The sequence below is a fragment of the Amphiura filiformis genome, chromosome 18 (genome assembly GCF_039555335.1).
Source record: "Amphiura filiformis chromosome 18, Afil_fr2py, whole genome shotgun sequence".
Lineage (NCBI taxonomy): Eukaryota > Metazoa > Echinodermata > Ophiuroidea > Amphilepidida > Amphiuridae > Amphiura > Amphiura filiformis.
Window position 1 is genome coordinate 13373036 of NC_092645.1, and position 27392 is coordinate 13400427.

The window sequence follows — 27392 nt, forward strand, 5'->3', positions numbered from 1 at the left end:
TTGGCGGAGAAAAATCTTTCAATTCCCTTCATATGATACATAAATAACCTCATAAACACATGTACGTTTGCCTTAGCTAATCTTGACACGCCACCTCAACCCTTCCTGATTCTTTTAATGCTACTTGCGTGGTTCACAAACTTATCATTCATAAGGTAGAGTTTATTGTGTCAAATTAACCTCTTCTTAATTATTTTGCTTACGACTTCAGATAAAAAAAGGTATCAATTCAATTTTTCTTTCAACATGTCATTAGGTTAGAAGTGCCTTAAACAATATGTCATATTTCACTGCCTTGTTTATGCAAATTGATGGTAATAACTCATTTTGTCAAACCTGTAGCATACCTCATGCATGTGTTACACTGGCAACATTAGATAACCAAATGCCTCAGACGAATGTCACTTAGTACGAACTATACATTGGTTCGCCTCAAGTTCGGGAGTGACGTTGGTGCGTATTTCGCAGGTCGCAGTATCGAAGAAGGCGCGCATGTTAAGTTATTAATTGCACGGAGAGTACACGCATATGTACTATGGCGGTTTGTCGGCATACTTGCAGCGCCACAGCGAAAAAGCAATGACCTCAAAACCGAACTTCATGTGACCCAAACAATACATGCGCAGCACATCTTGTGTAACTCATTTACCCATCCGTTCCTGTGGTCACCTCAGCGGCAGATTAAACTTCAGGCGAAACTCAAGTTGGGAAGTAAAAATGCATATTGTGTTTAAGGCAGAGGTATAGTAATGCCAAGGACGCAATTCCAAACAGTAATGTTCAATATACGGTATATATGTCAAACATATAGTATAACATATACATACAGTATGTACAACCAACTATGCATCGGCAGTACATTGCACAATTGTTTTACATACTATCCCGTTAAAATTCGACTGCTCGGTGCCAGAAGTGGGTATGTGCAATAGCTACACATGGTTGCTATTGCACTTACCCATTTTTTTCACTTTGCAGTCCAATTACATTTAAATAGTAAAGACGTAGCAAAATAGCACTTCTATAAAACACCATGTTGTATAAACTACATTACTGTACATATCACCAATATTTTTTTAAAATTGTACATCAAAGAAATAAATATACATCTTTTTTGTATTATAGTAAAAACATGTTTTACATACAATAAAAAAATATTAAAAAACATACATTATTTTGAAAGACTTTTTTCATTTTCTCTAAGCTTTAAAAACGGAATCCTGCTCGATGAGCATTAGATATATAAACAACCAGGGAAGAGCTACTGGTTTAACATCACTGAGGTATTCTTTAATCCGCATGTCAGAGGAAGCTCTATGCAAATTTGGGCAACTTTCGCAACTAGAACGTGATTTGATGTAAAGCCAAAGTAACGCAGCTGTTATAGGCATACCTTCAAAACAATCATATTCGCAATATTTTAACACAGAAAGTACCCCCATCACGTCCAATGTCGTTCAATATTAATAACACAGTAGTATTTTTATAGGAAAAAACACAAAATTTAAAAGTTGCACTTACAGCGATCAATGGTTATTAAAAAGAAGCATTGTGGCACATAGCATGTAAAACCCGTGATGTAATCATCTACGCGCTGAATTCAAATCAATGCAATTTACTGCAACTTTCAAATTTTCTTTGAAAAACTGATACTAGTGATGTTAATATTGAACGAAAGTGGGCGAATGGGTTTCAAAATCAGCATACGAGTAGTACATAAACTACCTTTCTTTCTGTGTTAAAATATTGTTAATACGAATAATAGTTCTGAAGCTATTAGCGTATTTGCAATGGCTGCGTTACTTTTTGTGAAGTCTTTATAATGACATATATTATGTCGTATAATGAAAGACAGAGATAAACCAATCACGATGCGCATTTGCCCTGACGTCAGACGCGAACTAGTCTTTTTGATCTCTGTCTTTCATTATAGGAAGCATCCATTATACTTTCTACGACGTATATGCTGCATTATCTGCTCCCTTGTCAGCCGAATATTTCACACCATGCGAGTCTGTCTTCTCTTTGTTCCCACCCATTGTTGTTCCATGATTAAGATGGACTTCCCAAGCCTCGTCGCGGAATTTTTGTAGAGCTGGTCCCCAGGTACCGCGGGGTTTCGACATTGTCTGTAGCCGCTGTAATAATGAAAGGGGAAGAAACAACGCATCAGTAAAACGACAGTTTTCCATTGTGATAGTGATTTTAACGGGAGCTTATTTTGTTTGATGTATTCGAAGTAAGGGACCGTTCACAAACACTTGTTAGGGGGGCCTGATGCAAAAGGGGGCCTGAAATTTTTTGACCCACCTAAGGGGGGGCCTGAAAAAATGACAAATTTTCCTGGGAAAATTGAGTTTATATGCTTTTCTATGGGGTTGACCCATAATTTTCATGTCAAAAAGGGGGGCCCTGAAATTTTTTGAGGTCTGTGAAGGGGGGCCGAACATTTTTCGTGATGAAATTGTTTTGCATCAGGCCCCCCTAACAAGTGTTTGTGAACGGTCCCTAGGTGCTTTTAATTATGTGTGTTATGAAATCAGGCCCATGATATTTACACCATTTTACCAAAAAATATTCTCAATGCTCTCGCTAGATTTAACGTGTCAAGCCTGAATTTCAGGCAACAAAATAACATTTCATACCAAAATTGAGTAACAAAATACCCCATAATAAATTTAGCTACACGTTATGTTTCTACCTCTCGGAGGCCCATCGCCCAAACATTCCTCCAAGATAAGTTGCTCCAGTGGCTTGAATTCTAATATCGAATCACAGTGGTCCATAGTGGTCCATTGAACAGTGGTCCTGGTAACTTACTTCTTTTGCACTTCCGGATGATCTAAGAAATTCAAACACCATAACAACAGGTATCCATATAATAACGCTAATGGTAAGCATCCAACCAATAGCCTGGGCCCATGGTGGGTATTCCCCATTGTAGGATGGTTCGCTCCAGTTGGCCCAATTGAAGATTATCACAAACTATATGAACAAGAAACGAAAAAAGATACACCAGTGTGAGAACAACGTCAACAATGTCTTCGGACCATCTGTAATTTTGGTGGGCTTTTGGCTAGGAGGAGTAGGGATTGTAAAGTTTCTAACACTGGACCAAGAAGAAGAAGAAACTCCGACTGCAATTCTGTACTACATTGGATGACAAGTAAAACTAAGGCACTAGTGCATATTTGTATCTGCTTGGCTGCTAGAGGCATACCACTGCAGTACTTCGCACTTAAACATTTGGATTACTGGTTGAGTCAGCTATTATAATGACTAGCGGGATAGCACTTGGGGTATCTCGTGTGCTATCAGCGACTACAAAGAATATTTATTGACCTAATTAGATCGAGTGCTTCCTCGTGAGAGTATTTGTTAATGCATTTCGTGACCGCTGCAATTGAACTTAGAGACCGCTACACTGTAGTGGCCAAACCTTGTGGCCACCATCAAAGTTAGTGGCCGAATTATGCAGTGCTGCCAAAGTGACTAGACGGTGACAATTATTGAGCTATGATTGTTAAATGAGGGTTATTGAACTTGGTGATTGAGAAAAGATGCTGATACTCACAGTTAGTAACCCAGGAGTTACAAGACACCATAGGAATGGCCACCAATAGAATCCAACGAAATCCACCCAAGGATCACCAATCATCGTCCTGATGTCATTCATAAATCTCCTGACTCCATAAATATAACTGAGACCAATACACTCCATAATGGCAAATAGGAGCAGCGAGAAGCTGGTAGAATAGCTGTCAATGAGCGACGCCCAGTATGGACCAGTCTGAAAGAAACAAACGCTAGTTTAATCCCTGAGAACTTGTGTCTTTCTTACAGCGTTTCTGATTGGGCAATTACGAGATATGTTCATGTGAGTGACCAATTAAAATGCAGTTAAATCACTTCAGCCCTACCACCATTCTTACCATGTTGCTGATTGGTACAATCTGATTCAAGTATTCTAATGACCTATACTTTAATTCAATCGAACTTTTGCATTGGGCTATTGTATTTAAAATCCACACTCCCACTGTAGAAGATTTTGGAAGTGGAATGAACACATTAGGCAGCGCCATTTGAGAAAGATTCAACCTGAATCTTCCACAGAGGGAGAGCGAGTTTCAAATTGAGTTCCTTAATGTGCTAATTCCATTTGAAATTCATACCCCCCCGTAGAAGACTTTTCTTAAATATTCTACAGGGGTATGTCAGAGTGTAAATGGAATAGCTCATGCATTCTACCGCGGGGTGCTTGAATTAATTCTGGCCGGGACTCTCACAAGTGGGTATACACTATATAGCCTCTTCTGGTCCTGCTAGGGATATCAAATTCGCCTCTTATAGTCTCCAAAGGGGGTCAAATTATTTGATTCCATGCCCACGTATCTTATTTTTGGGAGTCCCCCCGGACATTCTACTTACTCTTGTAACGCACGTGAAGCCAAGCAGATAACCAACACAGCAGACGACACCAAGGACATATGTCTTTTTCTTTCTCAGTTGTGGAAACTCATCGATGATAGCAGTGACAACAGTCTCTATGATGGCAAACTGTACATAGATATACGATTCAAACATTAATATCATTTAGATGATGTATTTAATCATGTTAATAGGGATTTATCAGGTGTATGGAGTACTGAAATGAATTATTGAAGCCTAGTGTGAAAAATATGTCGTAAATATCAACATTTCTCCACCAGTTGTCTATTTTTGCTTGTCAAATTGTATTATATATGCTATTTAATTGTTTTTTATATTGTGCAATGTATGTAATTCAGCTGTTTGGCTGCGATATGCATTTTAATAAACCTTGAATAATAATAATAATAATAATAAATAATAATAGAAGAAAATCCTAGCATAAAGTTTTTAGACAATCCAGTATAAAGAAGTTATTCAGACAATCCAACCATAAGCTGGACAGGTTTGTACTAAATTGTGGACAATCCTAGTATTAAGAAGTTATTCAGACAATCCTACCATAAGCTGGACAAGTTTGTACTAAATTGTGGACAATCCTATCATTAAGTAGACAAGTTAAGTTGTTTAGACAATGAATATCGCTAGTGCAGTCAGTCCAATCAGGACTTGCCAGCGCATGCTTCCACATAAACATAGAAAAGTTCTTTTAAAACGGATTGACAGAGGTAGATTGATTGATATAGATTGATATATTTCATTGATTGATTCGTCGGTCGCAACACATAGTGGCGTACGTGAAGGACAAAATACGTCTCCGAACAAAACATTTTTGAAGGATATGCTACTAGTAACGGAGTCGATACTCCTCCACTGTTATCTGTCAGTGGCCCGATTCCATTGAAAATTGAAGTTTAAGGTTCAAACTATTAAACTGTATCTTTAATAGCTAACAAGAAATAACTATTATAGGATAGTAGCTAGCTCAAAACCTATACGACACTATGTGAAACGGAAAATTTGGAAAATCACTCTACGCCACTATGTGTTGCGACCGACGGATTGATTGATCGAAATACCTGACTGTCGAGACCCAGGGTGATGAGCATAAGGAAGAACAGGATGGCCCATAGAGGTGACACAGGCATCAGGGCAACTGCTTCTGGGTAGGCAACGAAAGCTAGGCCGAAACCTGGTGAGAAAAAGGACAAATCAATCGTCATTGTGATTTATTTGCTTACTTCTTTATTATTTGCTTTATTTTATTAATTCTTTATTTACTTGTTCATGTTCTTTGTTTACATGATTATTTTGATTTGCATCTATGCTTTATAGTGTTTTATTTTCGTTTCCTTTCTTTGTTAACTGATTGTTTTGCTTCATAGTTTTTTAACTGTGTCTTGCTGGATTTGCATTATCTTCTTTTTTCAGTGAATAACATTGCTTTTTTACAGAGATATTTCGAGGATTTTGCAAAAACAGTCTTACTTGCAATAGCTGCCTTATAGACATTTTGCAATTTCTGCATTCTATATTGTACTTCATGTGTATCTTTGTATCGAGGCACACTGGTTTTGTCGTGCTATACTCACCGCCTTTAGCAACCTCCTGCACAGGCACCCCCAACTCATGAGACATGAAACCAACGATTGAGAAGATAGCAAAGCCTGCGAAGAAACTAGTCGCACAATTCGCCAACGCCACGAATAATGAATCTCTGCAAGGTGAACCAAAGTGGAAAGGGGTAAATATTAATGCCGCGAGGATATAAATGGCCCGGGATAAATGGGCTATTGAAACAATACATATCGTATGGAAAAAATGACCTTAAAGCCATATAACATTTTCATACATAGATTAGCATTTCTTCAAGTTGCTATAAAATGTAAGCTTTTACTGTCAGATATATCCCCTTTTATTTTTGAGCTGAACAACTAAGGCAAAGCAAAGAAAATTTGAATTTACTACCAGCGCCGATGTCGCCAATACATATCACTCCTTCGGTCGTGTTATGGTATAATCCTTTGTTGTGTAGATCACCGTCCCGCACGCCATGTACGTACTGTGTTATGAACATCGTGTACATGTGTTCGACTAATAATTCCATCGTAATAATAAAACAATTGAAGATCACAATTGAAGATCTTGCTCACAACTTAGACCAAAAGCACCAAACTGACCTCCAAATATTAGATTTCCAGAAAGCATTCGATGTTGTACCCCACCAGAGGCTGTTGCAGAAGTTAGATTTTTATGGAGTGCGCGGCAGCCTCCTGGCATGGATTAACAAATGGTTGACAACAAGAACGCAAAGAGTTGTGGTGGACGGTGAAACATCGGACCCAGCAAATGTTAAATCAGGAGTTCCTCAAGGAACGGTATTGGGCCCTTTAATGTTCCTCCTATATATTAATGATATTGCAGACCACATCGATAGTTTAACAAAAATACGATTGTTCGCTGCCGACTGTCTTCTATACAGAGTCATTCACACATCTCAAGATACAGATATTCTGCAGAAGGACTTGACATTTCTTTGTAATTGGGCTGAAAAATGGCAAATGCGGTTCAATACAGCTAAATGTAAGACACTCAGAATCACAACCAAGAAAAATCCCCTCATTAGTGCATATACGATGTGTAATGATGAACTGGAATATGTCTCTCACCATCCCTACCTTGGAGTAAACATTTCGCATAATTTAAAATGGAGCATCCACATTAACAACATCATAGCTAAGGCAAACAAAGCTCTCTGGTTCTTGCGTAGAAATCTTTGGAGATGTCCGCAGAAGGTAAAGGAACAGCTATACTTCATGCTTGTAAGACCTCATCTAGAATATGCCTGTGCTGTATGGGACCCTTTTACATCATCGGATATCCATCGTCTTGAGATGATACAGCACAGAGCAGCGCGCTTTGTCACAAAGAACTACAACAGAACAGAGGGCTCCATGACACAAATCCTCAATAAATTGCAATGGCCTACACTGGAACAAAGACGGAAACAAGCCCGGCTTACCACTATGTTTAAAATACAACATGAATCTCTTGCAATTCCCAAACCAGACTACGTCCAACGTTAGGTTGATAACAACACTAGGCAATACCATCCAGCTAAATACAGAGTTATGAGAACCAGAATCAACAGTTACAAATTCAGTTTTTGGCCACGTACAATAGTTCAATGGAATGATCTCTCACCAAACACTCTCAGCATCACCAATATTTCAGCTTTCAAAACAGCTTTAAGTAACAACTAATTTTTTTTTTTTTGTAAGATTATAGTGTCTATATGTTTATGTGTTTTTCATTCAATGCCACCGTACTGTTTCTCAATTAGATATTGCTTCGGCAACGTTTTTGAGTATAAGATAGATGTAGAAAACGACGGTTCCTGCGTTTTATTCAAAATCGCGGATTTTGACAAAACTACAGCATCTAGAGTTTTGATTTTTGCAGGGTATGTTGGTTTAAAAAAGTACAATATAATCGTGTAAAAAAAGAATTTTGAAAAATATTGAGTGCTTTCTCCTTAATATAATATGGTTTTAAAGCCTTTAAGGGTAGTGATATCTTAGATGTCCATCGCGTATAATACGTGACTGCACTTACTCTACGAAGTACTGATGATTTAAAATGACTCATAACATTAAAACCAGGTTTTTTTCCATTTCAAGTATTTTAGGTTAAATCTTTATCTACACACAGATATTGGATCTGTGATTTAAATCTAGAAATATAAATATTCGAATCACACTTCTTTTAATTAATTAATTGAATTGAATCAGAATTTTTTCGTATAACTACTTACGTGTAACAATTGTTATGGAATTTGTTATAAGAAGCCAACGTTAGGAGACCACCCCAGGCTGCACTGAGGGAATAGAAAATCTGGGTTGTAGCATCCAACCAGACCTATGAATGTGAAATAAAAATATAGACATTTTCAATTAAAACTTACAAGTGCGTAAGTTTAAACTTACAAGCACGTAAGTTTATTTTGGTTTTCCAAAACTCGTCGTGATTTGTGCATAATGTCGAGTAAAAGATTGCCATAAACCGTCCTTATATCTCACACGTGCAGTGCTTTACGCAACTCGTTGAGCGCGAGTAGCGAGCAAGGCAAAAAGGCATAACGCATAGTGCATTATGTCCAGTAACAGATTACTATAACCGTCCTTACATTATCGAACACGTGCAGTGCTTTACGCGACTCGCTGAACGCGAGTAACGATCAAAGCAAAAATAATCGGCAATGTCGCCCTCTGACTGCAGACAGAATAATATAGGGGACGAGGACGGTTTATAAATGGAAGTGATTCGGTAGTATGCGGTATCACAACCAATTACAATGGGCTGTTCCATTTTAAATCTGCCATACCCTGTAGAAGATTTGAGAAAAGTCTTCCACAGAGGGAGTATGTTTTACTAATGGAACAACAAAAACCATTCTGTTGCTGAATGTATGCACAACATTACCCACAAATCATTCCAAGATCTGTGTTATCACCTAAGTTTCAGGATTTGAACGGTTCAATGATACCAAAATTGTAGCCAAAAGTCTCGATATAATTATTGACGGACTGGTAGACAGGCGGAATTTGACCGACGGCTCATGATGCAAAAAAGTCTATTCCTTCGGACGACCTAAAAACATAAATTGTATAATCTTACCCTTGGTTTTGCCAATGTTGACCATACTGGTGTAATGTAGAATTTGATACCTTCTTGGTACCCTGGTAGAGTCACGCCACGAATAAGTAGTATGATTAACACCAAATACGGGAACGTTGCTGTGACGTACACCACCTGCAATTGGCAAATGGATTATGAATACTAAGATGTGCACCATTAGATTCCAGGGGAGGGGCAAGGAAGGTTTTTGAGACAAACAAAATTCGCCCCACTAATGAGTAAAACAAAATTCCCCACTCAACTCTATAAAGGTATATACTTAAAATTTGAAGAAAAATCGACACAAACTTTCATGCCTCCCTTGAAAATCTTATTGTGGCCCCTAATTAGCCCCGTTAATTAGCTAATAGCTATCACTTAAATGGACAAGAGAGTCCCCTGAATCCCAATTTTCTACACAATCATAATAAATAAAGATATGTAAGTGTTGGCACGCAAAATGGGAAATCATATAGCTTGTTTGATGAACAAAACATATATATTGGACCAAAAATGTTTGGCTACAAAATCGTATTAACATGCGATTGTCACGGGATCTTTAGCTATTATATGACAGTATCCTTGAATTAAGCATCACATAGAATAATTTTGTAAGAGCAAAAATAAATATCATCTGATCATTGAGCTGCTCTGCACGTGATATTATGCGGCCCATACACGTACTGATCAATATTTTGCATTACAATCCTCTGCTAACCAATATAAGGTCGTAAGTGCGTTTTAATTGGTTGCAAAGAAATGAAATATGGATATATCTTGTGTTGAGCCAATCAGGGATATGGTATAAGAATAGTCGGTAGGGCTGAAGGGGATTTTGATATGCTCAGATGATTGAATCAGGGGCACTGTAAGAAGGGCAGTAGTGTTACCTTGCCAGATGATTTGATTCCTTTGATGAGACACCCGAAGACGATGAGCCAAGCGAATAGAAGGCATAGAGCTAGCTGCCACACTACTCCACCAGTCTCATTCATGTTATCGGCTTGACGCAGAACACCATTCCTGTAATAAGGACAAATCCATCAAGTAAATTGGATTGCTCATTTGTTTCTGTACTATCATAAGTGGGGTCCCTCAAGGATCTTTACTTGGGACTACGTTTGACTCCACCAGTCTCATTCATTCTGTTGGATTGACGCAAGACCCCATTCCTGTAATGATGGCAAATTCATCTAGAAAATTGAACTATAGTGGGATTGCTCATCCGTTTCTGTACTACCGGTATCATAAGTGGGTCCCCCAAGGATCTTTACTTGGGACCACATTTGACTCAATCAGTCTCATTCATTCTGTCGGATTGACGCAGAACACCATTCCTGTAATTAGGGCAAATTCATCAAGTAAATTGAACTAGTTGGATTTTCATTTGTTTCTGTACTACCATATCATAAGTAGGGTCTCTCAATGATCTTTACTTGGGACCAATTTGACTCCACCAGTGTCATTGATGTTGACGGAGTTAACACTATTCCTGTAATTATGGCAAATTCATCCAAAAAGAAAATTGGATTGATCATTCGTTTCTATATTATGAAAAGTGGGGTTCCTCAAGGATCTTTACTTGGGACCACTTTTATGGGAAATTTAAAAGTTATTTCATTATTAGATTAATTATTGTTACTGTACTATCTTAAGTGGCGTTCCCAAGGACCTTTACATGGGACCACTTTTTACTGTAAATAAATAAAGAAACGCGAGTTTTCTTATCATTGACTCCCAGAACTCTTGAATGGGTTTTTTTCTAACTGAAGCAAATTGATCTGTATATCAAGCCGAATTCAATCCACATTCTACTATCAAAAGTGGGGTTCCCAAGGATCTTTACTCGGGAACACTTTTTACAACTGCAACAACAAACAAACAAAAACGCACGATCACTTACTCCCAGAACTTTTAGTCGGTCATTGTCTATATGCAATTTATGGATCTGTATATACAGACATATATGTAGATTCCATTAGGAAGCTCGTTCAAGCTCAAGTTCATAAGTGGGGTTCCCCAAGGATCTTTATATGGGGCCACTTTTCGGGTGAAATAAAAAATAACGTGATTTTCACTTACTCCCAGAACTCTTGACTTGGTCTTTGTCTTCCTGAAAATAATGGATCTGTATAGTCAGATATATTGTAGATTCCATAAGAAAGCTCGTTCAAGTTCTACTATCAAACGTGGGGTTCCCCAAGGATCTTTACATGGGACCACTTTTCGTGAGAAAATAAAAACAAAAAGACTTACTCCCAGAACTCCTGACTTGGTCTTTGTCTTCCTGAAAACAATGGATCTGTATAGTCGGATATATTGTACATTCCACCGGGGAGCTCTGTCACATTGTAATCCATCAACTCCTCGTCACTTAGATCACCCGCCGTCAAGTTTGCGCATGATCCGTTGTTTAGAATGATACCTTGTCCATACTCCATGTTTACACAATCGCTGTACAAGTCACTGCAATATATGGTGTTGTGGCTACGACCACATCCTACCCAGGGTAATTGACTGGTAAAAGATGAAAATAGGTAGTAGCAGGCGTACATAATGATGACATTGTAAGAGATACCAACGTAGAATGAGACTAACACCATGCCGTAACCAATACCTGAAAATTAAAAGGGTGAAAAATATCTGTATTAAGTCATCCAGCAAACGCATAAACGTTTTTAAAACGTTAAAAAACTTTTTGCTTTGGTTAAAACGTTTTAACAACACTAGCACTAAATGTCGTGAAAATATTTTACAGGAAAAAAGTACAACAACATTGTTTAAATGTTGTCAAAATGTTATTATAAAAGTGACTAAGCATGTCTTGGGCGCCGATTCGACCAATTTAGCGCCCACTAGATCGATTCTGCGCCCAATCCAAGCGGTGAAAGTCATGATTTTCGTCCGCTTCCCGCGTATTTCAACATAAATAGTCATTTGAAAGACCGTTTTAAGACCAAAATTGTACTTATTAATTAAGTTTTCATGTGTTCCGCGCGCAAATGTTTCACTGAGGAGTAATTGGGGAGGCAGGCGCCATTCTGAATTTTTGACACGGGCGCCACCTCCTACGCCACTAACGATACGGTAATAATGATGCTTCGAAGTAGTCATCATGCCGTTTTGGTTGATGGCTAGTCGCTGCAATAGCTTGCCATTCATTTGGGATTGCATCGACCTCTAAAGGTCCGTTCATACTACCACCGCATTTGCGATGCGTTGCTTTGCGATGCGGTGCGTTTCCGCACTGCATCGTACTGCAAACTATTGCATTGCGACATCGCAATAAAGTTAAATACATTTTAACTTGGAAATGCGACGAGTTGCGTTGAGTTGCGGCAAAAAGTAATCGATATATCGGCATCGCAAAGCAACACATCGCAAATGTGGTGGTAGTATGAACGGACCTTTAATTAGTGCTTCAAGTCTGATGAGATATCAGATGAATTCATCCTAACTGAAGGGCGTATAATTTCATTTGTCAAAATGTATTAACACATAATAGGAAAATGTGACAATCTCGTGTGAAATTGCAATGTCCAAATTAATACCTTTGCTCCTAAATTAACCCAAATGTCATGAAGGTCAAGCAAATTGTTAACTAAATTTGCAAAAAGAAAATTATATTGTAGGCTTATAGCAAGGTATTTATCACATCTTCATGATGTCTGAAGGGCTCACCATGTGATTTTCAGGGGGCATGGGGAGTTTGGGTCGGGCGACATTTGGTTCAAAATGTTTGGGGTTTTTTGTTGTTGTTTTTTTGCTGTGATTTTTTTTTCAATTTTAACTCAGCAGTGTAATTAATTGCATGGGTCCAAATAGTGGACGAAGTTTTTTCTACTTCTTCAACAATCTCCCAACCATCCTGGAAATCAGATGGAAGGTATTTTCTTCTATAAACTATAGGCCTGCCTACCATTTTGGATGTTTCACTTATGTATATCATACCATTTTTCATTTGATATTTTTCGTATGAATATTCATAGCAGGTTTAGGCCCTGTACTGGGACTATAATGTTTATTATACCTCTCGGCCACTGTGAATTCATTGACTGTAGAATTTAATAATATTGCATTCATATTTTATCATTATTATTATTATTCAAGTATTTAATAAGAGTCCAAACAAAGAGAGTAGTTTCTTTTCTTGTCGGACTTTACATACTCGTATAAAATAATCCCCCATAAAACACCACAGTTAAGCAGCCATGATATAAAGTGGTTTTCTTTCATTTTACCTTATTATTTCGGCTTAAAATTACCATTAAACCTTCCTGACAGACTATGACAGTGGCATTATAATTTTTTGCAAAAAATAACAATATTAAAAGTTAACCAAATCGTATTATTATGCATGACTTTAAGTTTGAGCTGATCATTGAAATCGGATAAGTTGTTTCAAGTTTTGTAGTATACTTCGCAGTTTAATAAGCTTTAATAACAAAAGCGTCGCAATTTGCCCGGGCAAATTTGACATAAGATTGTGTTCAAAAAAGGTTGAGAACCCAACAAATAAGTATAACACCTTAACTCGACACACATTACGTGCCCACAACAAATTGTGACAGCTTCGTGAACTTCTTAACCAAATAAGCCATAGAAATATAGTGTATTTTTGGTTTTCCAGTCACGAGTGCCGATAATATCATATTGTGGGTTGCATACTTTTCGATTTATGTGCAAAAACATTATTGGTTCGAATCCTCATGTTTTAAAACCTTTTTAGTCATCGTCTATGTTATCTCACTTGTTTGTATAAGATTGACAAATGGCTCAAAGCATGCACCCAACCTCAAGTAAACCAAACCAGATTCCCTCAAGACCCCCACAAAATCGGATTTCCAACTTAAAATTCCCACTCTAGTGATGACAGTCCCCAAATATTAATATACTGTATACGCCTTCTTGTATAATAATCAGGCCCGAAGTGGGACATGTGGGAGTACGAGACTAGTGCAACAGAAAGTCCACTTTCAGGGTAAAAATGTCCATGTCCATTTTTAGAGGGTCCACTTTTTGTAAGCACGCGATTCTTTTGGAGGAAAAGATCCACATTTTGCAAATCAAGGTACGTAAGGTGTACACTGATTGGTTGATACACGGACGTACCGTGCATAAATTAATAACTTATTATGCAAATCAAGAAAAGCTTTTAAAAGGGAGAGAGTGGTGCGTTGTAGTCTTTTCACTCACCTCTAAACATTGGCACAGCCCTCCATGCTGTAATTGGTCCTTCGCTGCAGTACTGGCCAAAACTAACCTCCAGAAAAAAGATGGGTAGACCCGCCAGCGCCAACATAAGAAAATATGGAATAAGAAAAGCACCTGTAATAAATAAATAAATAAAATCATTAATTAATTGAATCACATACCAAGGTGCATTGTAAAAAAGTAAAGTATGATTATTAACATTAAATAAATACAAAATTGGTTACATATTATTTATTTAAATTATGAAACATGGAACTATTTTGGTTTGTTTATATACCGCTTTCAAGGAAGAAAAATAAAGACAGGAGTAAAGTAAAAAAAAACACTCAGGTATGCATACAAACAAACAAACAGTAGAGGGAAATGGGGGATTAAAACAGGTTCATCATTTTTCCTAGCAACTTGAAATATAAAATGTATTTGTTGTCGTTGTTGTCGTCGTCGTTGTTATTTATTGTTGTTGTTGTTATTATTATTATCATCATTATCATTATTATCATCATTATCATCATTATTATTATCATCATTATTATCATCATTATTATCATTATTATCATCATTATTATTATCATTATTATTATCATTATTATCATTATTATTAATATTATTATTATGAATGGTATTTTTTTAGTATGAAACAGTATATAGTATTATATAAGAGCAAATTATACTGTCAACCATACAAAGTATTGTACCCCTTGTAAGTATCTTTGCCTGAACAACAGACATGTCAGCAGCTGCGATTGCTCTAGCACAGATATCTCTCCACATGTCGTGAATGATCCTTCTGATTTCCGTGAGCATTTCAATATCTGACGTTTACAGTAGAACAGGCAAAGGTACTCCTTCTGAATAAATTCCTCAATACAGCTGCGGTACAATTTGCTCGCCATGTTTATTATATTAATTACACGGTAAATTTTATCTTATAATCTGAAGGACGATCCTTGTGTGTGAAAGCATTATACAAAGGGGGGATGGGCAATTTTCAAGGGGAAAATTTTGATGAAAATTGTCAAAAATGGGCTAAAAAGTATAAGCAGCCAGCATTCCATTATTGGCGGAAAGAGGGGAATGACTTCGCACAGGGGGCAGCCCCCGCCCCTCCTTGGCTACGCCACTAGGCTCAGCCAATATAACCAGCCCAAAACACATCTGCGAAGTTGGATTCTCTGATTACAAAACAACAACAAAACTGCTAAAAACTGCACCTTTCATAGTGGTTTCAATTATTTGTCGAGGATTTCAAACTTTCCAATAATCCTTATCCCAAATAAATTACTTTTAATTTAAGTATATATTTTGCCTATAAATCATAAAATTACGTCAAAAATGCTTGCATTGACTTCTCCAGCGTATTAACGGTCACTCTAAATAACACTATTGTGATTCTTGTGAAATCAAGCATGATGGCCGAAGAGTTGAATTGTTACCACGTAATTATCAGATTTATCAGCAGTTAGTCATTATTACAGACGTACAAATAACAATAGAATGGTATGGATGTACGATCGCCCATCAACTGACCTCCGAAATATTTTCCCATACAATAAAAAGAATTTATGATTTAAAAAAAGGTGCATTTTTTAAACCAGCCCTGTTAAACCAGCCCTATTCAAATAATGAGAGATAAGTGTATTTTCTCAATATTTTCAATTAAGTTTTCCATATTAAAAGTAAAATTTTCTTGATGATACCATGCTGCCACTTAAAATGCCCGGCAAGTATTTAAGGTGGTATACTACACCCCCTGATAAATTTATGACTATTTTTGCATTTTTCTAAAAAAATCAAAAAGTTATGTATATTAGGGGCAAAGAATACAGTTACTACACTGGAATTTTAGTGACTCTAGACAAGCGGTACGTTATTTTTGATAAGAAAAAAGAGGTACTGCTAGAATGTACCTCATTTCTCAAAATTCAGTGAAGTAATTGGATTCTTTGCCCATATAATATACATAACTTTTGTTACCAGTGTGTAGTTATTTTTTGAAAAAATGGCAAAATTTATCAGGGGGGGTAGTACCACCTTAAGGTGCATGATGACGTAGTAGATATACATGCATTGTAGGCAACAATAAGGAGCATAAATCAATTAAAACTTTTAAGTTTTGACTATGCTTAAGTTTTGACTATGCTTTAATTGACTATGCTTAAAAGCATATTCAATTAGTCATGTTGGTAACTTTAGTTGAACACGAAGTACAGTATGGTAGTATTATGGTATCTTCATTAGATATCACAATTTAATGGTACATAATCTTCGATAGCATAATTTAAATATGGTGCATTATGTTATCTTTGTTATAGCATGATTTATGGTGCATAATGTTATCTTCAGTAGATAGCAAGGATTAAATGTGGTACTTTCTGCTATCTTCAGTAGGTAGCACGATTTATGCAAGCGTCAATTTAAAGCTTGAATGTACCTCAAGCCTCGACATATTATTATCGACGTCGATTCGATGCCGATGATTGAGGTCATATTTTGGTTGACCTCAATCATCGGCACGGAATCGACATCGATATTATGCCGAGGCTTGAGGTGGGTAGGTTCAAGCTTCAAATTGACGCTTGCATTAAATATGATAATGCTATAACTGTTTCAATAGCATTATGCACCATATGCTATCTTCAGTAGATAGCACATGTAAATGTTAAATGTGGTACATAGGCGCGGCCTAATGCTATCTTCAGTAGATAGCACGATGGATTCCAACATCAGTAAGTTAAGAGGTACAGAGAAAGTTAGTGCCAGAGAAGATGATAATATCTTCTCATCCCGGCTTCTCATCTTTCCTGGTAATATAACAACTAACTCGTCCAAATTTCTGACTTTGGTTTGAGTGGATCAGATCATGTTAATTTTCCCCCTGCTGTGACAGTTGTTGTTTTTGTTTCAAAACGTGTGGTGGTCTTCGCCAATGAATGCCATTGTTTTAACATACAACAAAGTATTAGTTACTATAATAGTATCCAAACATAACCTCCATTATATTCAACCTACTGTATACAATAGTTATCAAAGTTTGAGGATAACTTTAGATTCCTTCAACGGGATTTTCATGGAATTATGACATCAATACACCATTTCGCATGGCATTTATTCCGTGACTGAACATAACATCACTTTTGCTGATGTGGATTCACACTTTTCGTTCATTATTAGCTTACGTACATTCGTTTGAAACCCAAAATGGCATCCATTCGCAATACATGACCTTTTCTTCTATTAATTTGTATTACCTCCTTTGCTTCCCTGCATAAATGGGTCGATCGAATCACAAACAATCTGCATGTGTGTGGCATGATCGATATTTTTCGACATGGGATATTAATAAGCCATAAATTAACCCAGTTATTTTAGCAAAACATTATAATTTCTGAAAGGAATCAACCACTGAATCCAGTGATATGGGCGGCTATCATATCCATTTGAAAGCAAACAAGTTTCAAGGCCTGGTTTTTCTGTTTGGCAGATACATTGTTTACTTCCCTTAAATGTCCTTGGCTCTTCTCAACTCTATCACTATATAGTCTCCATACACTCGTTAATATATAATTATCCAGTTTTGTAAAAACGCACACAATATCGAATTATTTTGCTCTGATAAGGACTGTGCAAAAATTACGAGCCCCCGGTGACGGGGTGGTAAATTTTCCAACCCTTCCCACTTCGCACTGCCAATTTTTTGGTTCCCAATTTGCAAACCTTAAGGGCAGATGAGGTATTGTTGGTCGAAGCAGCAAAAAAAAATGATTTTCATTATCTAAAACAATATATTATTGAAAACTAACACTTTGATGTTTTGCAAAAGTTCATTCTACAAATCATATACTTTGTGAGCTTGCTTGATTTATTGTTGTTAATGAGTTATGTACGTTTTACAAAAGTGTTGTTGTTTCAGCCCTCTTTACAGCATAACTCAAGAACCACAGGACCTACAAAAGTAGGCCTATATCTGTGATATTTGAATACTTCTACACTCTTGCTATAAATAATTGATCAATGCAATTTTCGCCAAAGGTCATTACCATTCACAAGATGCTGTGAACTACTAAATCGCAACATGCGAGCACGAGCAGGAAATTTTGCCTATTTCGTTTCTATTAATTTTTTCTGGAAGGTGTCCCCCGGGGTGTCCCGTAAATATGTGCCCCTTTCGACCTGCTAAAATTTACCCCCCCTTCGGCTTGCAAAAATCTTGCGCCCCCCCTCTTTACCCTCTACAAGGCTCATAATTATCGCACAGCCTTTTAACTCCCATTATGTTGCTGCCAAAATATACCGCAGAAAAGTAACCATGGTAACAAACTGACCACGTAATTTGCCAACATTCCACCGATTTCCTCTGCAGTCAAAATGTTGATAGAACAATATCGTTCATTCTACCTTTCATATGGGATCAAGATTGATCCAGGACTTTCCGTCACGTACGTAACTCATTTCAAAATGGGAAAAATATTTTAGGGCCCAGAACCGAACCTTGTGGAATACCTTACCTCCTTGTCATTGATCAAAAATATTTTAGGGCCTAGAATCGAACCTTGTGGAATACCTTACCTCCACCATTCTGGAATGTTAAATATGGAAACCTCCAGACGTTTCCAAGCCCTACGGCATATCCGAGACACGAGAGGATGAAGTCCATTTTATTGCCCCAGTTTCCTCTTTCCTTGTTCTCGTCCCCATCATCGTCAACTTTGACCATCTTGACCTCAGGCTGTATGGGTGTGAAATAAACGAAAGAAGAAGAATGACAATGAAACGTGTACAAGTATTCAGCTGTCATTATGCAATTTACTCTCTTTTCCTATTGGGTTCTTATATTAAAAAGATTTGTCAGGGATGTGTGACAGATTTTCAGGCTTTTTTGGTAAATTTGGGCTGCAATTTTCAGGAAATTGGTTTAGAGATGGGCGTTTTTTTTCTTCCAAAATTGTCTCTAAATATCTGGAAAAAAGAGCAAATTTGTCATTGTTTTTAGCAAAATTTACGAACAATTTCATTGGGGACATTTACGTACCACACGTAACTTTCACTTGTATTAACTCTCTATACTGTCAAAAACATTCATTTTTTACTATCCAATTTGTTAACCGATCTTATCATGCTTATCTTGTATACCAATCTTGATCCCGGGGGTATTCCTGGTTGAAGGTGAACGGGGGGATGTGCACGGCTTTGGGCAGCAATTTTGGTACTAGTATATCGAAGCATGGAAGTACGGCATTTGCAATTAATTTATTGTTTACAATTTGGGCGTATTAGGCAAAGCAAAGTTCACACACAATTGTGTTGTGTGCTCTTTTTTGGTGCTTTTTGTGAAAATTTGGCATACTGATGGGTTGCAAAACCAGCAAAAAGTAGGTATTGAGATTTAAGGTCAGATCCAAAAATCTGCGTGGCACATGTACTTGATTCCACCATGGAAGTCTCGCACTTTCATGAATCAACGACCTTGGTATATGTCACCTTTTACAAATCAAAACACTCTTTTATTCAATTGTGTCCAATTATCCATGGGCAAAAAAAGGAATAATGAGAACCCGGAATGAGAAAAGAATGGATTACTTCCAGATCTATGACAGTAGGACAATATTGTTAGTCACAATGAATCAGTGTTTGAATAATCTTTATAGTTGTAGGAAGTTCGCAACCGAACGGGAAAAGGAATATACGGGGGAATATAACGTGGCCGCACACAGTGACATCGCCCCAATATCTTCATAGTAGAAATCGCCATGGTAGGTTGAATCCACAGCCACCCATGACCATTTTATTCGGACCTTATGAGATGCATATTATTAGCGAAGTGACCTGACTAAGGGTCGGTTCATAGTGCATATTCGAAGACGAATATTCGGCTTCGAATACTTTTTGTGACGTCAAAATATATACGGCAACGAATAAAATATGAGTTGAACCGGATTAAATATCGCGCAACTGATAGCGAGATACTATTAATTTATATGAAAGGCTCGAGGTCACCTGAATATCGTTCGACGAACGATGATTTCAAAAATCCCCAATGAAAATTAAAGGATCTGGAATGAGCGTTTTGAGCGTTTCGACAGTATTTTTGTGGGACATGAGAGCACATCAGACATATCGAATTACATTATGAATACGAAGAATGCCTTTCTGATATCAAAAAAAATTTTTTTTTTTGAAATTCACGATATAATACAAATTTTATGACAAATTATTAGAATGTGATATTTTTCACATATTGATATATAACAGTCCTCGAAGTAAATATTATAAATCTAATGATATTTTCTTAAAGTGTATGTAGCTGGGAGGAAAAGCCGGCGATCAATTGAAAATTTTGCCCTTTCATATTGAAGATATGGATTTTTTCCCCAAAACACCAAAAAAAATTAGGTCTTTCAACGGAAATTCACGATATAATACAAATTTTATGACAAATTATTAGAATGTGATATTTTTCACATATTCAAATTCAGATTTATGCCTCCACCCCGGTTTTACATAAATAATGTTTGGCCCCAGTTCTAGGTCCCCATATGCATCTGCCCCTGGCAGAGGACGAGTGAGGGTCCGGGGTGGTAAATCATTAGTTATTGATATAAAAATGCGTTTGCCATGGAAGTTCACCCATTTTTGTTATTTTGGGCCGAATAAAGATGTAATGCGTTGTTATCAGTCAAATTCATAATTATAATTAATAATTAAGAGGGCAAAATAAGTAATATGTAGGAATGGATATATAGCGCTTTGCAATGAATCTCTTCATAAACTATGCAGAACAACCAAAACCACGAGGATTGGTACCCTATCATTGCGTGTTCTTTTAAAATAAATTCTTGTTTATTTCTATAATTTGTGAATCAGGCATTAAAACACACTTAGGCCCTAGCAATGTAGGCCTACACAAGTTCGGAACGAGACTTTTTATCTTTTGACGCGTATTTCGGTCGAATGCCAAAATTGATTGCTCAATGAATCATGAAATGAGAGCAATACTACTTTGATGATACCGATCTCTAGTGGATATCAGCCAATGAAAAAAGTATTCACCGGAAATATGTTTGTGGGAGTTGAATTTTGTTGAACTCGACAGATATATATTTGGTGGGTCACCGTGGGTGGTCTCATATATAACACTTGTGAGGGCTGTCATATTTGTCGTCGCTTCAATCATATCTTATGATATTTATATATTTATTTATATATTTATTTATTTATTTATTTATTTATTTTATTTATTTATTTATTTATTTATTTATTTATTTATTTATTAATTTATTTATTTATTTATTTAATTATTTATTTATTTATATATATTTATATATTTATTTATTTATTTATTTATTTATTATTATTAAATGTTTTAATTATTTATTTATTTATTTATTGACTTATTTATTGACTTATTTATTTATTTTTTATTTATTTATTTATTTATTTATTTTCTTTATTTATTTATCTATTACTCATTCATTTCATGATTTGCTTTGCAGTTGAAACCTACAAGAAGGTATGGGTCATGGGTCAACCTCCGCGCCTGCTCCTGGTTTTTTGCATATTAGAAAATATCAGTGTTTCAGAGTACAAATTTCACAATGAAAGTAGTAGGCCTATAGATCTTCTTCTCTCTTTCTTTCCCTTTTCTCTTCTCCCTTGAGTCCCTTCCCCTTTTCTCTTTCTCTCTTCCCCCTTTTCTTCCCTCTTTTTTCTTTTCTTCTTTCCCCTTTCTCTTCCCTCTTTTTTCCCTTTTTTCTCTTCTCCCTTCCCATTTTTTCTCTTCTTTCCCCTTTCTCTTCCCTCTTTTTCTTCCCTCTTTTTCTCTTTCCCTCTTCCCAATTTTTGACTCTTCTTCCAGGTTTTTGTGTGTCCGGGGGGCAGCTTGCACCCGGCCCCCACTGGTTACGCCACTGCTCCTATTTAAACCCATTTATCATGTTTATACAGACATTAAATCATGACAATAGTTCAATGGAGTTTACCTATTATGATTTTATTAACTTCGTTAAAGAAATTCTCTAAATTTTGCTTACCTTGGTCAACGGGCAATACTTGTTAACAGTCGGGCAACGCTATGAACTGTAGAAATATATCTTTCTCCGGTTCATAGTTTTATATTCGAAGCCGCATATATTTTGACGCCCAAAACGTATTCGAAGCCGAATATTCGCCTTCGAATATTCACTTTGAACCAGCCTTTAGGCTACTGACATAGACGGGGTAATTGATTTCTCGCTCTGTGAGCAAGCTTGTATACGACATTGCGGTCAATGGTTATACTCTCTCCACTTGAGTGAGTGCCGCTATAGCCTGCTGCGCGCTGTAGTCCATACAAGACCAACGCAATATAAAATTGAGAGTCTTGGTCAAATTTTGAGTTCAAAGCGCACGGCCAATTTTCAAAGCGCACGCTAACGACTATAATATCTGTTCAACACGTATTTTCAAGTGTATGAGACCACATCTGGTTTCTTGAGAAAAAATCATTTACGGGAGATATTCATCATTTTCTAACTCAGTATCCGAAGATTTTCGTCTGATATCAAAATCGTGCATAGCAATTCACGTGTATCGATCCCGTGTATTCATTTTAATGTCACTGCTGCACCAAATAATTATTAGCCAGGCGATGTCGGTGTGCCGCATAGCTGATGGTTTACAACCAAAAGAACAAAAGCCTTTTTTGTTCAGAGTGAACTATTTCTCACCAGTGACGGCGCCACGGGGGCATGAGGGGACAAATGCCCCCGTCAGAACTCTTGCCCCCCTGTTGCTCCTCCCAGCAAAAACCCAAAATTACGAACATTTCCACTTTTTGCTGCATGTTTTGGCAAAATTGTTGATTTTGCCCCCCCCCCCTCCCGAAATGCACTTTCCCCTTCAATTCCCCCCGAAAAAAGTTCTGGCGCCGCCACTGTTCCCCACTTGAACCCGTCCCTTCCACGGTGCCCTGAATAGCTATTGTAGCCCACCAACCCTGTGGTTAAGAGGCTAGGAAATCATTCCTAATCTCATACCCGGTTTGTATACCTTTATCTATGATACTATACGCTGGCGAAGTTACGTAATTAATCGGATTAATTGTCATAGCAATAGGTGAAAACAATTTTGAACATATCGCGCTGCACTACAAGCAGATTACACTCATCACCTGTGTATGTCTGCAATCATAGATTGAATACAATACCGGTCTTTTCAAAGATAGGGCCTACTAATCCTACAGGTGCAAGTGATGAGCATGATATGGTTCAATGCAGAGGTACCGCGTGAACGTATACAGTGCAGCGCGGTATATTCAAAAATTGTTTTCACCTATTGCTATGGTAGTTAATCCGATTATGACATAACTTCGCCAACGTATACTCTTCCTGAATCCTTGTGAGAATACATTGGTATGGATTTTATTTAAGATTTGACCCAACTTTGAAATTTCACCCGCTGCATAAGCGGCCATTTTGTATTTATGCAAATTATGCACTAATTTCACTGCGGAGATTTTCCGGGACTTTTGATGTCTTATTAAGTATGCTTTTATGATGGTGATTAAATAGATGCTGTTGCACTTAGGGACGCACCATTTGATACTCAGGGGGGGGGGAGGGAGGTGGGGGCGGGGAAATTTTTTTCGCCGCCGAAGGCGGCGAAGTTGTTTTTTTTCACCGCCGAAGGCGGGAAGGTTTTTTTTTTTAATTTCATGCATTATACACAGTTAGGTGGGGAAGGGTTTTTTTTTTTTTAGTGTTGGTGGGGAAAGTTTTTGTTTTTTTTGCTCATGTAGTGGGTGAAGTTGTTTTTTGTGTGAAAAACTTCCTACCCCCACCCTGAGAATCTAATGGTGCGTCCCTTATCTATTCCAGCTCTAGTGACACCTCATTAATTTCCCTGGATCTTTGGATGCAAATGGGTATTGGCATTTTACTTTGACAAATCAATTTAACAGAGCTGCTTTTTATGCTCCTCCAGCGACCATTTGCCTAATCCTACCCAGAAAAATATGCATAAGGTGTCACTGCAGTTGGAACAGATAAATAGTGGTGGGAGATTTAAGATTTTGACTGGCCTACAACCAAACCAAGTACTGAACCGTTGAAAATAAAAAGCACTTAGGTCAGCACCGTATAAAAAGAAAGAATGTAAATCAGGATTGCCAGATTTTGATCCTTTCAATTTTTTCGAGGAGTGATGTAAATACCCAGTGTAAATCTATTCGTCCATGAAACCTTTCTATTTAAAAGCTCTTTGCATGAAACTAATAATTGTAAATATTGAATAGCAAGCTTTATAAATTTAATAAACTATTAAATCCACCTCCAATTGATCGATTTCGGTTTGACCAATGGTTCAATCGATTTAGGTCACTATCTCCAAGGCCATATATACTCCAAAGGAAAAGGTGAAACGCAGGTTATTTTGTTTAAGAAAGAACCTTTGATATGGGTTTTCATTGCAGACCAATGTGGCCAATCATTGGATAAATTTGGGTCCTTCTTGTGAAACATCAAAAAGTAGGTAGGCCTATTTGCTCGAGAAGTCTAGCCAAGAATTTCATCACCGATAGATTTATTATAGGCTAAGCCTTAACTCAAGAACCGCCAGTGGCGGCGCCACGGGGGGCATGGGGGGAGATCCCCAGTCAGAGCTCTTCCCCCCCTTGCCCCCACCCCGAAAAAACCTAAAATTACGAAAATGTCCACTTTTTGCGGCAATTTTGCGCAAAATTGGTTGATTTTGCCCCCCCCACCTGAAATTCACTTTGCCCCCTCAATGCCCCCCGGAAAAAATTCCTGGCGCCGTCACTGAGAAATATATATGCGATTTAACTCATTTCCGAAATTAAAGATCAATGTAGGCCTACCCTACTAATACTATTGATAAAGAAGTACATTTCATTTTTTAGTCAAATTGCTAAAACTGAAAAAGAAAAATATGGCTCCTGTCATTCGACTCGCGAAAGAAAACGCTAGCTGATATAGGCCTACATGTTTTTTTTCCACTTTCATCGTTTTACTGAAATGTCAGTTGGCAATCAGTTTTGAAGCAAATTCGATACTGAAATATAACGCAACTATTCTCCAATCCATTTTCTGTTCGAACTACAGGTAATTAATTTAGCTTCGAATTTGAACACGGTGGTTCCGCATTCGATCGGTGAGCAAATTCGTGGCTAGACTTTTCGAGCAACAGGTAAAATTAAAAGTAGAAAGATTTTGAAAGTAAATACGATTTTCTCAGGGTGTTTAAATTAGAAGTCCATGCAAACATTTGGGAGCACTTAGTATGGTCCTCGTACAGTCATCAAATCATAGGGGCGTGTCTACTCGGTCTAACCAGCCCCTGGTCTAACTAATATAACAATATTTTTATACGCGGAAAGATTTATAGAAGGTTTGTAATTCACGTTTTAACACTGTAAAATACCACTCATTTATTTAATAATGTTTTAGTTGCCCTTGTGTACATAACTGCTGTTTGAGTTTTAGTTGCAGTATACGATACATGATATGCGATATTCATGTCGAATAATTATGTACAATGCTTACTTTCTTTGATCATGTTGACATCTTGAAATGTACAAGTCCGATACATAAGATGTAGTCTATCGCCATTCGATTTTTAAGTTCATGCAATACCTTATTTACTACCAAGTTACTTTTGCTTCCACAAGTTTATTAGGCAAATTCAAATTCGTGTCATGCTTATGCAGTCGCTGTTACTTAAGGGGGTACTACACCCCTGTGGTAAATTTGTGGCTATTTTTGCATTTTTATCAAAAAATAATAACACACTGGTAACAAAAGTTATGTATATTAGTGGGGCAAGGAATCCAATTACTTCACTGAAATTTCAGTGATTCAAGACAAGCGGTTCAGTAAATATGATAGGATATGAGGTACATACTTGCTCAGTTAGGCCTACCTCTTTTCTTGTCATAAATAACGAACCGCTTGTCTTGGGTCACTGAAATTCCAGTGTAGTAATTGGATTCCTTGCCCCTATATAATACAGATAACTTTTGTTACCCCGTTGTTACCACTGTAATATTAGTTTTTGAGAAAAATGAAAAAAAAAAAAAAAATTTATAGAGGGGTGTAGTACCCCCTTAAAATACATCGCAATGAAATAATCATAAATCTGAAGTTTAAAACAATACTCACATCACCCATAATGAGGTATAATTCCTTTAAAAATGTCTCCCTAAAAAATAATATTCCACAACTCGTATATCCAGAAAACAAATACAGCAACAATCCGTCCTGTGGCTGTGTGTCAACTGAGTGGACCGAGATTTTCCGTGAGTTATTTGGACCAATGAATAGCGACCGAGCAAACAAAATGAACAAAGCCACTTTGTACTTCTTTATACGTCATATTTGAATCGAATTTCTTACTTGTTAATCATTCATGCATACATAAAGAATGTCCAACGCAAATCTTACCTTGTATTTTCCATATCAATGGTCACTCTTGGTCATTACGGACTGGAATCGCCTTACGTTTTTGACTGAGTGTTTTGAGGAGTTCACACGATGTTGCTAGAAGTTCTGTTCTTTGTATTCGTTCAAAATCCTTCCTAAGATATTTATGGAGTCTATAGGTGGTCTTCACATACTGAATAACGGGTCAGCGCTCAGGACATTCATAAGTAGACAGAGATTTGTAATGATCACATAGTATCTAACGAATACACTACTCAACAAATTAAAGGATCCGACATTTTATAAGATAATTGCAGACTATAGTCGCCATAACCCTAACAATCTAACCTTATTAAACCCTCTAACCCTAACCCTCTAAAACCCTAACCCTTTAACCATAACCCTCTGACCCTAACCCTACTTATCTTAACCCTACTAATCCTAACCATCTAATCCTAACCCTAACCCTCTAACGCTAACCCTAACCTTCTAACCCTAACCCTCTAAAACCATAACCCTTTAACCATAACCCTCTAACCATAACCCTCTAAAACCCTAACCCTTTAACCCTAACCCTCTAACCCTAACCCTACTTATCTTAACCCTACTAATCCTAACCATCTAATCCTAACCCTAACCCTCTAACCCTAACCTTCTAACCCT

The 27392-nt window shown here is 37.2% G+C and overlaps 1 protein-coding gene across 1 annotated transcript; it reads right to left on the reverse strand.

Annotated features, from left to right (window-relative positions):
• Nucleotides 1-342: 342 nt before the first annotated feature.
• Nucleotides 343-26618, reverse strand: LOC140139890 (sodium- and chloride-dependent neutral and basic amino acid transporter B(0+)-like). Its single transcript, XM_072161652.1, has 13 exons — nt 26469-26618; nt 18886-19045; nt 14302-14433; nt 11362-11722; nt 9996-10128; nt 9106-9240; nt 8243-8346; nt 6021-6145; nt 5508-5620; nt 4429-4557; nt 3575-3790; nt 2821-2985; nt 343-2138 (listed from the first exon to the last, which is right to left on the reverse strand). The coding sequence occupies exons 1-13, from the start codon at nt 26475-26477 to the stop codon at nt 1953-1955; spliced, it is 1968 nt and encodes a 655-aa protein (XP_072017753.1). The 5' UTR covers nt 26478-26618; the 3' UTR covers nt 343-1952.
• Nucleotides 26619-27392: the final 774 nt, after the last annotated feature.

Bases quoted from the DNA above. Each gene is read 5' to 3' on its own strand.
- LOC140139890 (XM_072161652.1), bottom strand. The intron at 4,558-5,507 runs GTATTTCGATCA...ATCTATGTACAG, and splicing joins CCCTGGGTCTCGACAGTCAG to TTTGCCATCATAGAGACTGT. The intron at 3,791-4,428 runs GTAAGTAGAATG...TGTTTCTTTCAG, and splicing joins GCTTCACGTGCGTTACAAGA to ACTGGTCCATACTGGGCGTC.